Genomic DNA, 14,892 nt, shown 5'->3' with positions numbered 1-14,892 from the left:
CTTATCAGTGCATATCTTTTGTCTAAGCAATTGCCAGCTTTTCAGTCCGAGAGGGATTGGATAATGCATCCAAATTAAAATCTTGTGCAAATCCCCACGCTTGATTGCTTGAGAGCCGCTGAGAGTTGTTCCAACCTTAATGCTGAAGGACTTCCTGCATCCCAAAGTCATTTTCTTTTTCATTCGTTTATGAACACTTCTTGTTTTCTGCCCAGGGACATCAGGCTTAACAATGAAATGAATTCCCCATCCTCTCAGTTGTGCTGCTATTTATAATAGTAAAATCATATTGTCTGTATATACACTGAGTATACAAAACATTAAGAACACCTGCTCTTTCCATGACATACAGTAGACTGACCAGGTGAATCCAGGTGAAAGCTATGATCCCTTATCAATGTCACTTGTTAAATCCACTTCAATCAGTGTAGATGAAAGGGAGGAGACAGGTTAAAGAAGGATGTTTAAGCCTTGAGACAATTGAGACATGGATTGTGTATGTGTGCCATTCAGAGGATGAATGGGCAAGACAGAATATTTAAGTGCCTTTGAACGTGGTATGGTAGTAGGTGCCAAATGCAACATTGCTGGGCTTGTCACGCTCCAAACAGTTTCCTGTGTGTATCAAGAATAGTCAACATGGACCAGCATCCCTGTGGAATGCTTTCGAAACCTTGTAGAGTCCATGCCCCAAATGAATTGAGGCTGTTCTGAGGGCAAAAAGGAGGCTCCAACTCAATATTAGGAAGGTGTTGATGTTTTGTACAATCAGTGTATCTCAGTTGAGGTAGAACTCATACATTTGGTTAAACTCTCAAATGGGTGAACACTTCATTGTTTACCTATATGGAAACAAAGGTCTAATGCTGTAATCATCCTCATAGTATTTGAGGCTAGTGATGTTTTTGGCTGAGGCAGTTTGCTAGTCTCCACCCAATGAGCTGCCTCCTCTGAGAGCCTAAACACCAAATCAGTGATGGCGGGGGTGCAAAGGCTACAGGGAAATCAAGAGTTGACTCCAGCAGCTGAGAGGGGTACAGGACAAGTGTCACAGGACGCCAAACTAACAATACTAATGGCACTTCTTTTACATTATGATAATTGCCAACACAAAATTGCCACCTAATTTTTCCCTGTTTCTAATTATTGAGCTCTCCAATGCTAGCAGGCACTGAGAGTAGCAGAACATTGGCAGCCAATTCAACTCCTGCAATTATGGTTCCATTGTAACGTGCTGCGGCTTTACAGAGGATTTGTGGGGCAGAGAATGATTGCTCTCCGATGCAATTAAAAACGGGACAAATCTGGTCTGGCCCTGTAAACGTGTCTGCACATGACGGGTCTTTTGAAGCTTACCGCAGTTACACTCTGTAGTCTTTCTAGGGGTTGTGAAACATGTCCCAGAATATTTGGAAGAGGTCACACTGACAGACTCACCAAAGAACCTACTGAAGCAAATCCATTTGAGGATACACACTTGGAACACAGTCGACACGCACGCACACACACCGTTTTCCATCCATAGACACACATTTGCATTTAGAGTTTCCAGAGTGCGGCATGCTGGGTAGGATTAGCCACCCTCCTCTCCTCTGCAGTGCGTAGCGTGTCGGAGGAAGCAGTGACCCGGTGCGAAGTGAAAAAGCACCGGACTCAGGCACTATCGGGCCGTGGCCATCTGGAAACAGTGGCAGGAGAGTGTTTATGACTGAGGCAGCCCTCTGGGGAGACTAACGACACCCACAACCTGGGACGCTACCTTGTCCTGTGCTGCTGCTGTAGACCAGCCATCAAAAGGATAACAACAAACAAGTCATTTTAATGGGAGATTATCTGTAGGGCTCTAATCAGCATCTCTGATGGTGCTTAGTGTTGTGTTAGGACATGCTGTTCTCTGTGACACTACTGCTCTTCATCTGTTTTTACTTGTGTTGTTGTTGTTTTTAGCACCAGTACGTCTCTAAATGGAACTCCTGGTATTAGCTCGTAGTCGCTAGGAGCCATTCATTAGCTATTAACATTTGTTATACATGGCATGTTCATTTCCCTTCATTTAATTGATCAAACATTTCCAATAATGCATCCATTAGTTGTAGCCTAGGGCTGGAGAGAACAGCATGTGTTTGTGCCTGTGTGTGTGTTTGCCATTAACAGGTAGACTCTGTCAATTACAGTTAGAGTCCGTGGAGTTAATCAAACACAGTACACAAACGTACCTCAGAGCAGAGAAAAACAGCTCTCAACTCTTCACTCATCTCTTTAAATGTCACATTCAAAATGTCATGGATTAGGAAATGTTTTCTGGGATGACATGCTTGTTAGGAAATAACCTACAATGGCTTCAGAGAATGCATTTATGGAGATTTTTTTCTCTCTTCCTCAAATCAAATTTTATTTGTCACATATACATGGTTAGCAGATGTTAATGCGAGTGTAGACAAATGCTTGTGCTTCTAGTTCCAACAATGCAGTAATAACCAACAAGTAATCTAACTAACAATTCCAAAACTACTGTTTTATACACACAAGTGTAAGGGGATAAAGAATATGTACATAAAGATATATGAATGAGTGATGGTACAGAGCAGCATAGGCAAGATACAGTAGATGGTATCGAGTACAGTATATACATATGAGATGAGTATGTAAACAAAGTGGCATAGTTAAAGTGGCTAGTGATACATGTATTACATGCAGTAGATGATATAGAGTACAGTATATACGTATGCATATGAGATGAATAATGTAGGGTATGTAAACATTATATTAGGTAGCATTGTTTAAAGTGGCTAGTGATATATTTTACATAATTTCCCATCAATTCTCATTATTAAAGTGGCTGGAGTTGAGTCAGTGTGTTGGCAGCAGCCACTCAATGTTAGTGGTTGCTGTTTAACAGTCTGATGGCCTTGAGATAGAAGCTGTTTTTCAGTCTCTCGGTCCCAGCTTTGATGCACCTGTACTGACCTCGCCTTCTGGATGATAGCGGGGTGAACAGGCAGTGGCTCGGGTGGTTGTTGTCCTTGATGATCTTTATGGCCTTCCTGTAACATCCGGTGGTGTAGGTGTCCTGGAGGGCAGGTAGTGAGCCCCCGGTGATGGTGTCCCTGGAGAGCCTTACGGGGGCAGAGCAGTAGGCGGTGATACAGCCCGCCAGGATGCCCCATCTGTAGAAGTTTGTGAGTGCTTTTGGTGACACGCCTCCTGAGGTGAAGAGGCGCTGTCTGTGCTGTCTGTGTGGGTGGACCAATTCAGTTTGTCTGTGATGTGTATGCCGAGGAACTTAAAACTTACTACCCTCTCCACTACTGTTCCATCGATGTGGATAGGGGGGTGTTCCCTCTGCTGTTTCCTGAAGTCCACAATCATCTCCTTAGTTTTGCTGACATTGAGTGTGAGGTTATTTTCCTGACACCACACTCCGAGGGCCCTCACCTCCTCCCTGTAGGCCGTCTCGTCGTTGTTGGTAATCAAGCCTACCACTGTTGTGTCGTCCGCAAACTTGATGATTGAGTTGGAGGCGTGCGTGGCCACGCAGTCGTGGGTGAACAGGGAGTACAGGAGAGGGCTCAGAACGCACCCTTGTGGGGCCCCAGTGTTGAGGATCAGCGGGGTGGAGATGTTGTTCCCTCTGCTCACCACCTGGGGGTGGCCCGTCAGGAAGTCCAGTACCCAGCTGCACAGGGCAGGGTCGAGACCCAGGGTCTCGAGCTTGATGACGAGCTTGGAGGGTACTATGGTGTTAAATGCCGAGCTGTAGTCGATGAACAGCATTCTCACATAGGTATTCCTCTTGTCCAGATGGGTTAGGGCAGTGTGCAGTGTGGTTGAGATTGCATCGTCTGTGGACCTATTTGGGCGGTAAGCAAATTGGAGTGGGTCTAGGGTGTCAGGTAGGGTGGAGGTGATATGGTCCTTGACTAGTCTCTCAAAGCACTTCATGATGATGGAAGTGAGTGCTACGGGGCGGTAGTCGTTTAGCTCAGTTACCTTAGCTTTCTTGGGAACAGGAACAATGGTGGCCCTCTTGAAGCATGTGGGAGCAGCACAGATAGGTGGTCTGCGCATGCTCTGAGGGCGCGGCTGGGGATGCCATCTGGGCCTGCAGCCTTGCGAGGGTTAACACGTTTAAATGTTTTACTCACCTCGGCTGCAGTGAAGGAGAGTCCGCATGTTTTCGTTGCAGGCCGTGTCAGTGGCACTGTATTGTCCTCAAAGCGGGCAAAAAAGTGATTTAGTCTGCCTGGGAGCAAGACATCTTGGTCCATGACTGGGCTGGTTTTATTTTTGTAATCCGTGATTGACTGTAGACCCTGCCACATACCTCTTGTGTCTGAGCCGTTGAATTGAGATTCTACTTTGTCTCTATACTGACGCTTAGCTTGTTCCTCATAGCTCCACAGAGATGGTACACTACATGGCCAAAAGTATGTGGACACCTACTCGTCAAACATCTCATTCCAAAATCATGGGCATTAACATTGACTTGGTCTCCCCTTTGCTGCTATAAACAACCTCCACTCTTTTGGGAAAGCTTTCCACTAGATGTTGGAACATTGCTGCGGGGACTGGCTTCCATTCAACCACAAGAGCATTAGTGAGGTCGGTCACTGATGTTGGGTGATCAGACCTATGTAGTGGCTTGCAAAAGTATTCATCCCCCTTAGCATTGTTCCTATTTTGTTGCCTTACAACCTGGAATTAAAATAGATTTTCTGGGGGGGTTGTATCATTTGATTTACACAACATGCCTACCACTTTGAAGATGCAAAATATGTTTTATTGTGAAAAAACAAGAAATAAGACAAAAAAACAGAAAACTTGAGCATGCATAAATATTCCCCCCCCCCTGGGCTTTGACTAGGCCATTCCAAGACATCTAAATGTTTCCCCTTAAACCACTCAAGTGTTGCTTTAGCAGTATGCTTAGGGTCATTGTCCTGCTGGAATGTGAACCTCTGTCCCAGTCTCAAATCTCTGGAAGACTGAAACAGGTTTCCCTCAATAATTTCCCTGTATTTAGCGTCATCCATCATTCCTTCAATTCTGACCAGTTTCCCAGTCTCTGCCAATTAAAAACATCCCCACAGCATGATGCTGCCATCACCATGCTTCATTGTGGGGATGGGTTCTCCGGGTGATGAGAGGTGTTGGGTTTGTACCAGACATAACGTTTTCCTTGATGGCCAAATAGCTCAATTTTAGTCTTGTCTGACCAGAGTACCTTCTTCCATATGTTTGGGGAGTCTCCCACATGCCTTTTGGTGAACACCAAACATGTTTGGTATTTTTTTTCTTTAAGCAATGTTTTTTTTTCTGTCCACTCTTCAGTAAAGCCCAGCTCTGTGGAGTGTACGGCTTAAAGTGGTCATATGGACAGATACTCCAATCTCCGTGGGGGAGCTTTGCAGCTCCTTCAGGGTTATCTTTGGTCTCTTTTTTCCTCTCTGATTAATGCCCTCCTTGCCTGGCCCATGAGTTTTGGTGAGCGGCCCTCTCCTGGCAGGTTTGTTGTGGTGCCATATTCTTTCCTTTTTTAAATCATTTAATGGTGCTCCGTGGGATGTTCAAAGTTTCTGATATTTTTTTATAACCCAACCCTGATCTGTACTTCTCCACAACTTTGTCTCTGACCTGTTTGGCACGCTCATTGGTTTTCATAGTGCCACATGCTTGTTGGTGCCCCTTACATAGTGGTGTTGCAGACTCTGGGGCCTTTCAGAACAGGTGAATATATACTGAGATCATGTGACAGATCATGTGACACTTCAATAAAGTCCACCCGTGTGCAACTAATTATGTGACTTCTGAAGGTAATTGGTTGCACCAGATCTTATTTAGGGGCTTCATTTCAAAGGGGGTGAATACATATGCATGCACCATTTTTTGTTTTTTATAATTTTTTTAAACCTGTCATTTTTTTAATTTCCCTTCACCAATTTGGGCTATTTTGTGTATGTCCATTACATGAAATCCAAATAAAAATCCATTTAAATTACAGGTTGTAATGCAACAAAATAGGAAAAACACTAAGAGGTATGAATACTTTTGCAAGGCACTGTATATGTATATTATTTATTTATTCGGGCAGGTAGCGTTCTCTTGGCAGCCGCCAAACCCAGATTCGCTAGATGGTGAAGTGTGATTCATCACTCCAGAGAACGCATTTCCACTGCTCCAGAATCCAATGGTCGGCAAGCTTTACACCCCTCTAGCTGACTCTTGGCATTGCGCATGCTGATCTTAGGCTTGATTGCGGCTGATCAGCCATGGAGACCCATTTCATGAACCTCCTGGCGAACAGTTGCTGTGCTGATGTTGCTTCCAGAGGCAGTTTGTACTCAGTAGTGAGTGTTGCAACCGAGAACAGACAATTTTTACCCGCTTCAGTACTTGTGTGGACTACCACTTTGTGGCTGAGCTGGTGTTGATAATTTCCACTTCACAATAACAGCACTTACAGTTGACAAGTGCAGCTGTAGAACGGCAGAAATTTGACAAACTGACTTTTTGGAAAGGTGGCATGCTATGACAGTGCCACGCTGAAAGTTACTGAGCTCTTCAGTACGGGCCTTTCTACTGCCAATGTTTGTCTAAGGAGATTGCATGGCTGGGTGCTCGATTTTATACACCTGTCAGGAACGGGTGTGGCTGAAATAGCTAAATAAACTAATTTGAAGGGGTGTTTTGGTCATGTAGTGTATAACAGAGGACTTTCAAAGTCCATTCTCATAAATCAAGAGTTTCCCCGTCTGTTTTCTGTGCTATGGTGTTTGTTTACTTTCTCGCCTTCCTTTGTTCTATGTACTGAAACTTTCTTAAACCTTGCCTACACCCTCTTGGTGGCACTAGATCACCGTCCCTCTGTCAATTATCTCTCTCTCTCTCTCTCTCTCTCTCTCTCTCTCTGAAAGTTTCCTGCCATCATGTGAGGCTCACATCTGCATTGCAGTGCCGAGGAGAAAGCAGTGGCTGCATGAGAGGACTCATTGTGCATGTAGAGAGAGAGAGGAAGAGGGAGAGAAGAGGAGAGATGGCCGGGAAGCCACATCATGGAGTCATGGGTGACACCTTGGTATTATTGCCATTTGACACACACTAACACATAGACCAATCAATCTCATCCTGAAGTGATGACAATACTGAGAGGGTCATGTACCCCTCCACCCCCACCTCCCTCAAAGTCTCTTATTAATGGCATCAGCATTTTTCCTGGTCTCTCTCTATTTCCCTCCTGATGGCGGGACCCTGCTTCATTGTGTTCTGCCATGTTCCTGTAATTGCTGAAACGGCCTGCCTTATGCTGAGCATGTGTGTGTGTGTGTGTGTGTGTGTGTGTGTGTGTGTGTGTGTGTGTGTGTGTGTGTGTGTGTGTGTGTGTGTGTGTGTGTGTGTGTGTGTGTGTGTGTGTGTGTGTGTGTGTGTGTGTGTGTGTGTGTGTGTGTGTGTGTGGAGAGCAACTCGGTGCCCAACCGGGGCCGGCTGGGAGTTTGTGGGGCAGAACGTCAGCAGAGCCGCGGGCGAGCTCCACACTGAGGGAAATGACAGCCTCCAGGCCAGCATTGGTTGATGACCGTGAAACTCTTGCGGTTATCGTAAAGCGAGCGAGAGGCTGGCACAGCGAGAACTGTGAGGCTGTGTGCAGTTCTGTCAGCAACACAAGCCCCTCTCCAACTACTCTGCAGTACAGAAACAAAACAACAGAGTCCGTGTTACAATTCCTAACACCAGCAGCTATGCCATCCAAGGTAAGCAGAGAGGAGCTAGACAGAACAACTGCTATTTGTCACAGTCTTTAAGAATACATTGTTTTTGTGCGTGAATAAATGCTGGTATACGTGCAGGAGAGAAGAAGAAACTATAGGTGGAGTAAAGAGAACAGTATTTGGGAGAGATAGAGTGCCTGCCTGCCTGCCTGCAGTCAGAGCAGAGGTGTCAGGAGAACAGATAAAGGTGTGAGTGTTTGGAGAGGTGTGGGAGCAGAGGGCAGCCGTGGAGGAGGTGTGAGAGGGTGAGTGACCAAGCGTGAGCTGCTACTGCTCTCTCTGTCATTAAACACCACCACCATTCTAAAAGCTCCCCTCTCTCGAAAAGGTACAAGTACAGTCTGATGGAAATGTACCATGTTTTCATGTAGTTATTTACAAAATAGAGGATAGATCATTATTTTTCAAATGCACAGTGAAATGTGCTAAAAACAGGTTGTGAAGTGGGAGTGATTACTGGCAGCTTTTTATCATGTAGTTTAACCTCTGTGCACTTAAATCAGCCCTTTTCTCTCTACCTCTTCCTCTCTCTCTCTCTCTCTTAGTTTATTATGCAGTAACATCACCAGATCTCCTTAGGCAGCTGTGCATCTCCTTATGAATGATGAGGGTAATTTCTCCCAAACAGCAGAATGATCACTTTGGTTTGGTCCCCCAACTCCCTCCTCCTTCTTTATATCCTAGTAGAAAGAAAACAGAGACGTTTGCTGCTATGTCTCCAGCAGTGGGTAGAATGGGTTCGGAAGATGAATAGATCTCCAGTCCCATGCATTTGAGATACGCACACATTGGCTATAATAAAGTGGTTGGTGAGAAAATAAACATAATTGTGCACAAATAAAAGAAATTGGCAAATGTGTTCTCAGTTTTCATTGGTGAAGAAATGTTGCTTCTCAATCATAGAAACTTGGACTCGAATACATTACATTTACATTTAAGTCATTTAGCAGACGCTCTTATCCAGAGCGACTTACAACATTTAATACGGATTTAAATAACACCATGGCATGTGAAAACAGCAAACCTCCTTATTTTCTTTGATTTTCCTTTGGGGATCCAAAATAATATCCACACCAATGTGAATTACCTTCATGGACTAGTCCCAGATATAGCGTGGTTCTTATTCCTAGTGTGTGCCCTCAGAGGAGTGATTGGAGAACAGTTAGGAGTTCTGTGCCTCTCTCCTAGCCTCATAGGTTCAGCCTCAGTGGGCTGTCTTTACCAATTTTCCCATCTGTCAGTCACAGGCCAAAACAAATCCACCTGTCTTCCAGGAGGCTGGGCTCAGAGACGCTGCAGCTGTCTGGGCCGGGACAGGAGAGTGTGACAGCGCCCTCCTCTGGTGATGGAGGGCCCATTAGTCTGCTTATTAGCCCACCTGTCACCACTACGACACCATCTCACCTGGAGGTGCCTCCAGCACACTAATGTACAGACCTACCCTTGCCCCATCACAACAATACTTTGGTAATAGAAGTAATGGCTCTATGCTTCTGTGATCCACATGTCCTTGATCATCATGAGGTTGTTTCCAACCTGGTAACAACATAACAACTCATCCATGAGAGACATGCACCTCAGTGGACTCATGATTGCTTGAACAATGAAGCCATTAACACCACATTATGTAAATAATAATGGACAAAAACATCTAATAGGATAAAGGCTTAAGTACCGTGCAATATAATGCCGCTGACTTTAACTGGCTCTTTGAATGATGTTTTCAATTATAACCTTGCTAATGTAATTCATTGTTTCACAGCCGAAAATGCATTTTTAAAGCTTCACTGAGTCTCCATTTCAGAAATCAGGTTTAATCAGTCATGTACATTGAACACATGCACTGGAACGTCCTCTAAAGAGATTGACAAAGTTGCCCGGGATCTGTGCTCGCTACGGCTCTTAAAAGGGACATAACCCCCCTCCCCTCCATGGCAGGTTTCTATTGTGGAGGGAAAGTGTTCATCTGATATTTGAAAGGTCTGTGCCTTTAAGAGGGCTGTCCCCCCCTTTTCCTAATGCTCCCCCACCCCAACCACACAGAGTAGACACTCCTCCTGCGAGCATTTGTGAGGCAGCTTCTGTGCCTTACGTCTCTTTGTGGGGAAACAGAGGGCACACTTTCTAGAGCATAACTGGAGACAGAGACACAGAGTTCCAGGCAGGACGCCCAGTGTTCCAGCCTACAGCCACCCCTGGCCCAGCCCTGCAGGGGACAGCACCCCCAGAGCACCTTGGCCAAGAGGTCCACAAAAGGAGAAGAGATGCTAATCAACTAGACGTCCCAGAAAGTGAGATGATATGAATGATATGAATCCAACTGATAAATGCTGGATCTGAACCCTAAGTGAGAGGTGTATTGAGTGTGTTGTCGAAAGTAACCATTTTCTCTTGAAAAGTTAGACTGAAGCATCAAAGTCTCCAGGTTACAAGGTTAAAGGCTCATCGAGAGAAAACAAGAGAAAGGACACTTCAGCTGAGAATTTATGCATTTTCAAGTATTTTTATTTTTTTACATCTTGAATTGCCCCATTTGTATTCTCAATTCACCACCCAGCGTTTATCTTATTTTTTCAGCTGTCTTGTAAAGCAGCATGAAAGACTCTATTGAAAGCACTTTCTGCGAGCCGGATAATATTCCTGTCTGAAGCCTTGTAACTTTCGCAGACGTCTACAGAAAAAACCTCTAACAAGAATAAGAAAACAATGCTGTGCTGGATCCCATATGAGTAAGGGTCTCTGACTGGACTTTTATGATTGGAGAAGATACAGGAGTGAAGAGATGTATTTTGGCTGTGGAGTTGGAGTGGCCAGCATTCAAAGACAGTATCAGGTCAGGGACTCTGTCAGACCATGCACCGGACCTGGAGGGAATACACAGGTCCCAATGGCAACCGGTGTGACCCCAGCTAGGTGCCCAGTATATCAGGTTCAGCCTTACAGTGGGCAGCCCTCCTCCACTGTCAACAGTGTTTCCAACACACAGCCCACCCCAGTGCCTACACCTCTACCTCCACCTCCCGCCGCACTCAAACCGGGCCAGGGTGGGTTCAAGAAGGTGTGTCGCACAGAGGAGGCCAGCCCGTGCCCCTTCCCAGGATTGGCCTCAGGAGTGCTGGAGATGCGTGTCAAGGAGGGCAGTAAGATCCGTAACCTCATGGGTTTTGCCATGGCTCGCATGCAGGGGGATGTCAGTGGTGTTGGGTTTAGTGGAGGCAGTGGCCTGAGGCAGGTTGTTTTCTCTGGGTCGGGTCGTGCCGTCACCAAGACCATCACATGCGCTGAGATCATGAAGAGAAAAGTGGGGTCTCTGCACCAGCTGACCAAGCTGCGCTACAAGGGTGTGAGGGAGGTGTGGGAGAGCCACGAAGGGGGGGCATCGGAGATGACCGTTCACAGGACCGTCCCCTCCATCAGCATCCTTTTGTCCAAAGACCCCCTGGACCCCCAGGAGCCCGGCTACCAGCCCCCTGAGACTCTCAGTGCTCTCTGGGAGGACAGAGACAGTGTGGATGCCCCACAGACAGCCAGCAAGAGACCTCTTGGTCTGTCCCCATACAGCAGTTTACCTGAATCTAAGAGAGTGTGTCTGGGTCTGGATGAGGGGACTCTGGCTCTGTCCACCCCCCTGGCTAACTGACTGACTGAACTGGTATCAAACAGTTGAGTGGGAAGGATCAGAGGAGTTCATTCTGCACTGCCCTCCACTGAAGCACAGTGCTGAAACAATCAGAACATTCACTCAGACAGAACCGTGATTTCTGAGGAGAACTGAGCACCCTGCCCACCCCATCCTCCAGAGGTCAGTCAAAATAGGACCTGAAAGCTTGTCTCTGTCGATACAGCATTTATTGAACCCATTTCTCAGCACAATCAATCGTTGGCATTTGTGCCCAGAGATACTTAATATCATCACACTGTATGTCACACTGTAAGTCACACTGTAAGAGCTTAGACATGACAGCACACTTATCACATTTTAAAACATCAATACAACACAGAGCGACCAATCACCTAAGATCCCAGATTTCTGCTTTCAGTAGACTGACAATACCTTTTGAACATTGTAGTTCTGTTTTCCTAATTATGTCCTACATCTGCAAATCTGTTCAAATGCACAAGGTAGGTCCACATTATTGTAATGAATACACAGAATATCTACACTCCCCTATGTATTTATTTGGACAGGGAAGCTAAAATGTTTAATTTGGCTCTATAAGCCAGCATTTTGGATTTGAGATCAAATCCAAAATGCGACAGTAGAGAATGTCACCTTTGATTTGAGGGTATTTTCATGCATATCTGTTTACCTGTTTAGAAATTAAAGTACTTTATGTATCTAGTCCCCCATTTGAAGGCACTTAAAGTGTATAAAATGTAGACTATTATTACACTATGAGTGAATTTGTCCAAATACTTATGGCACCGTCAAATGGGGGGAGAATATACATTAAGCGCATTCATTTCTAAACTATCCATAATATGACAAATGTATCATGTTTTCAAATATCCAAACATTCAAATAAACTATATGCAGGAAAAGCCTTTTTGTGTATTTTTATCCCTCAGACTTGCCTATAGTACTGTACAAAGTCCTGATTGAAAAGGAAATCACAGCATGCTGATGTGTTGATAAGAGTAACGGGAGTGAAATTTGTCTAAGAGACTGATTTAATGACATGGCCCCTGATAAGACGCAGCTCCAGAACCAAGCAGCCTGACAGATGCTGGGGGCTGAAATGCAGGGACAGATTATCATTAAGATTACAACACTACATTGCAGCACACTAGAGAAAAGGATCAAAACTAAGGTTGATATAAATTCACACAGTCAGTGTCCCTCCAGAATATGAAACCATAGCAGCAGACTCAAGTCCATACCTTTACTACAGTGCTCGGGTTCAGGTAGAGCAGTGGTTCCCAAACTTTTTTTAGTCCGGTCCAGTTTCAAACATTCAACCTTCAGCTGCGTATCCCCTCTATCACCAGGGTCAGCACACACTCAAATGTTGTTGTTTTTTGCCATCAATGTAAGCCTGCCACACACACACTATACAATACATTTATTAAACATAATGAGTGTGAGTTTTTGTAGGACCAGGACCAGGGCACAAATAATAATATAATAATAATCAATAATTTTGCTCTTTATTTAGCCATCTTACATAAAAAACTTTATTTGTTCATCAAAAATTGTGAATAACACATTAACCACAGGTTAATTAGAAGAGTGTGCTTGAAAGGATGTACATAACTCTGCAATGTTGGGTTGTATTGGAAAGTCTGAGTCTTAAATCATTTTCCACACAGTCTGTGTCTGTATTTAGTTGTCATGCTTGTGACGGCCAAGAATCCACTCTCACAAAGGTACATGGTTGCAAAGGGCATCAGTGTCTTAACAGCGCGATTTGTCAAGGCAGGATACTCTGAGCGCAGCCCAATCCAGAAATCTGGCAGTGGCTTCTGATTAACTTAAATTCTCACAGAACCGCTTGTTGCAATTTCAATGAGGCTCTCTTGTTCAGATATCTGTAAGTGGACTGGAGGCAGGGCATGAAAGGGATAACGAATCCAGTTGTTTGTGTCATCTGTATTGGGAAAGAGTCCCTGTAATCCTAGATTCAGATCATTCAGGCGAGAAAATACATCACCCAGATAGGCCAGTCATGTGAGCAACCCGTCATCATACAAGTGGTCAGACAAGTGAAAATGATGCTCAGTAAAGACAACTTTAAGCTCGTCTCTCAATTCAAACAAATGTGTCAATACTTTGCTTTCCCGGGTAAGGGGGCAGTAGCTCTTTAGCTGCATTGGATACACAACTGTCAGTGTCCATGCTAGCTGGTCTAACAACAAATGTAGAATTACTGATGCTAGCATTGGATGTGCTCGTGGAAGCAGAACAACTTGTGCCGTCGACAGGTGCAGTTGTAGTACTGCTGGTAGTAGCAGGGCTACCAGTAGAGCTGGTATGTGTGTCTATGGACATGTTTAAAATAAGTAAGGTTTCTGCACTATTTATCCATTTTAGAGCAAACGGAATGAGCAGCAGCTACGTTTGGCTACATACGGTGGAATTCCTGCGAGAGAGTAACGGTTAACGTGATTGGATGTTAATTATTTGACTAGGCTACCTGTATTTGACATTGTGTTGTTATTTTGCTGAACACTAGATGATTTAATTTCATTTTTGGCAGTGAAACAAGGCTACTCAGGCGAGAAAAAAACCTCACCCAAATGTATAGACCCGTTCGAAAATCTAAATGGACTGTTTTAAAATGTGAAGATTTTTTTTTTTTTTTATCAATAAATTAATCACATTTTTATTTGGCGTACCCCCGACTGCATTGCAGGTACCCCTGGGGGGTAATTTAATTTGTAATTTAATTACATTTGTTAGTTGAACTCAATTAAAATCTTGGTAGTGTTTTCAGTAATTAATTACTTTTTAGATGTGTGGCTAACTGAAACGACACACAAAGAACATATTGGTGAAGTAGGCAAGAATTTCCTTTCTTTCACAGCATCAGACTTGCCTAATTCTAACTTGAGACAGTTTTTGTGTTGAATAGGCTAAATTACACATTCTGTTTAAGGAAACATTTTGCTAAACATTTTGGGGCTGTATCAACAGTGGGCTAATGAAACAAATACCAAAAGTTTGTTTTTGAGAAGTATTTTCCTTTAAATCTGACTCCAGAGTGATATGTTATTGCAATTTGCAGTATATGACATTTCAGATTTAGTCATGATAATTTATCATGAAGTAGATTGGATGTTTTTTAAAGTAACTTTAGAGTCATTCCAGCTTTAAAGAGCACAAGAAACACGATTGACAATTAATTTTCATCATGAGCAAAAGTTATTGGTTTTCTACCCAAAGTTCCAAAGAAAATTGTGATCTATTTAATAAATACAAGAGACAAGCAAAATGGATTAAAGGGTGTGGTGACAGTAGCAGGAACAGTGGCATCTAGTGGGCAAAACGTGGTACTTTCACCCTAATTTACGGTAAATAATGCAAGGGACTTCAATGGCTAATTTCTCTTATTAACAGGGGGAAAAGACCATCACCAGATTCACATGGAATACATTAATAAGGATGAAGAAGCAATACTCCAAGCAG

General features: G+C 44.1%; 1 protein-coding gene across 1 annotated transcript; it reads left to right on the top strand.

Moving 5' to 3' along the window:
- The first annotated feature begins 9,838 nt into the window (after positions 1–9,838).
- Positions 9,839–12,310, top strand: LOC135503973 (ribonuclease P protein subunit p25-like). The gene has a single exon (XM_064922190.1). It carries the CDS (start codon positions 10,549–10,551, stop codon positions 11,404–11,406), a length of 858 nt encoding a protein of 285 aa, XP_064778262.1. The 5' UTR covers positions 9,839–10,548; the 3' UTR covers positions 11,407–12,310.
- Positions 12,311–14,892: the final 2,582 nt, after the last annotated feature.

This window comes from Oncorhynchus masou, chromosome 2 (genome assembly GCF_036934945.1).
Source record: "Oncorhynchus masou masou isolate Uvic2021 chromosome 2, UVic_Omas_1.1, whole genome shotgun sequence".
NCBI classification, from domain to species: domain Eukaryota; kingdom Metazoa; phylum Chordata; class Actinopteri; order Salmoniformes; family Salmonidae; genus Oncorhynchus; species Oncorhynchus masou.
The sequence above is the reverse complement of the archived record's forward strand: the minus strand, read 5'-3'. Positions and strand labels throughout refer to the sequence as shown.

Excerpts from the sequence above, each read along its gene's own strand:
- LOC135503973 (XM_064922190.1), top strand. The coding sequence starts at position 10,549 with ATGTATTTTGGCTGTGGAGTTGGAGTGGCCAGCATTCAAAGACAGTAT.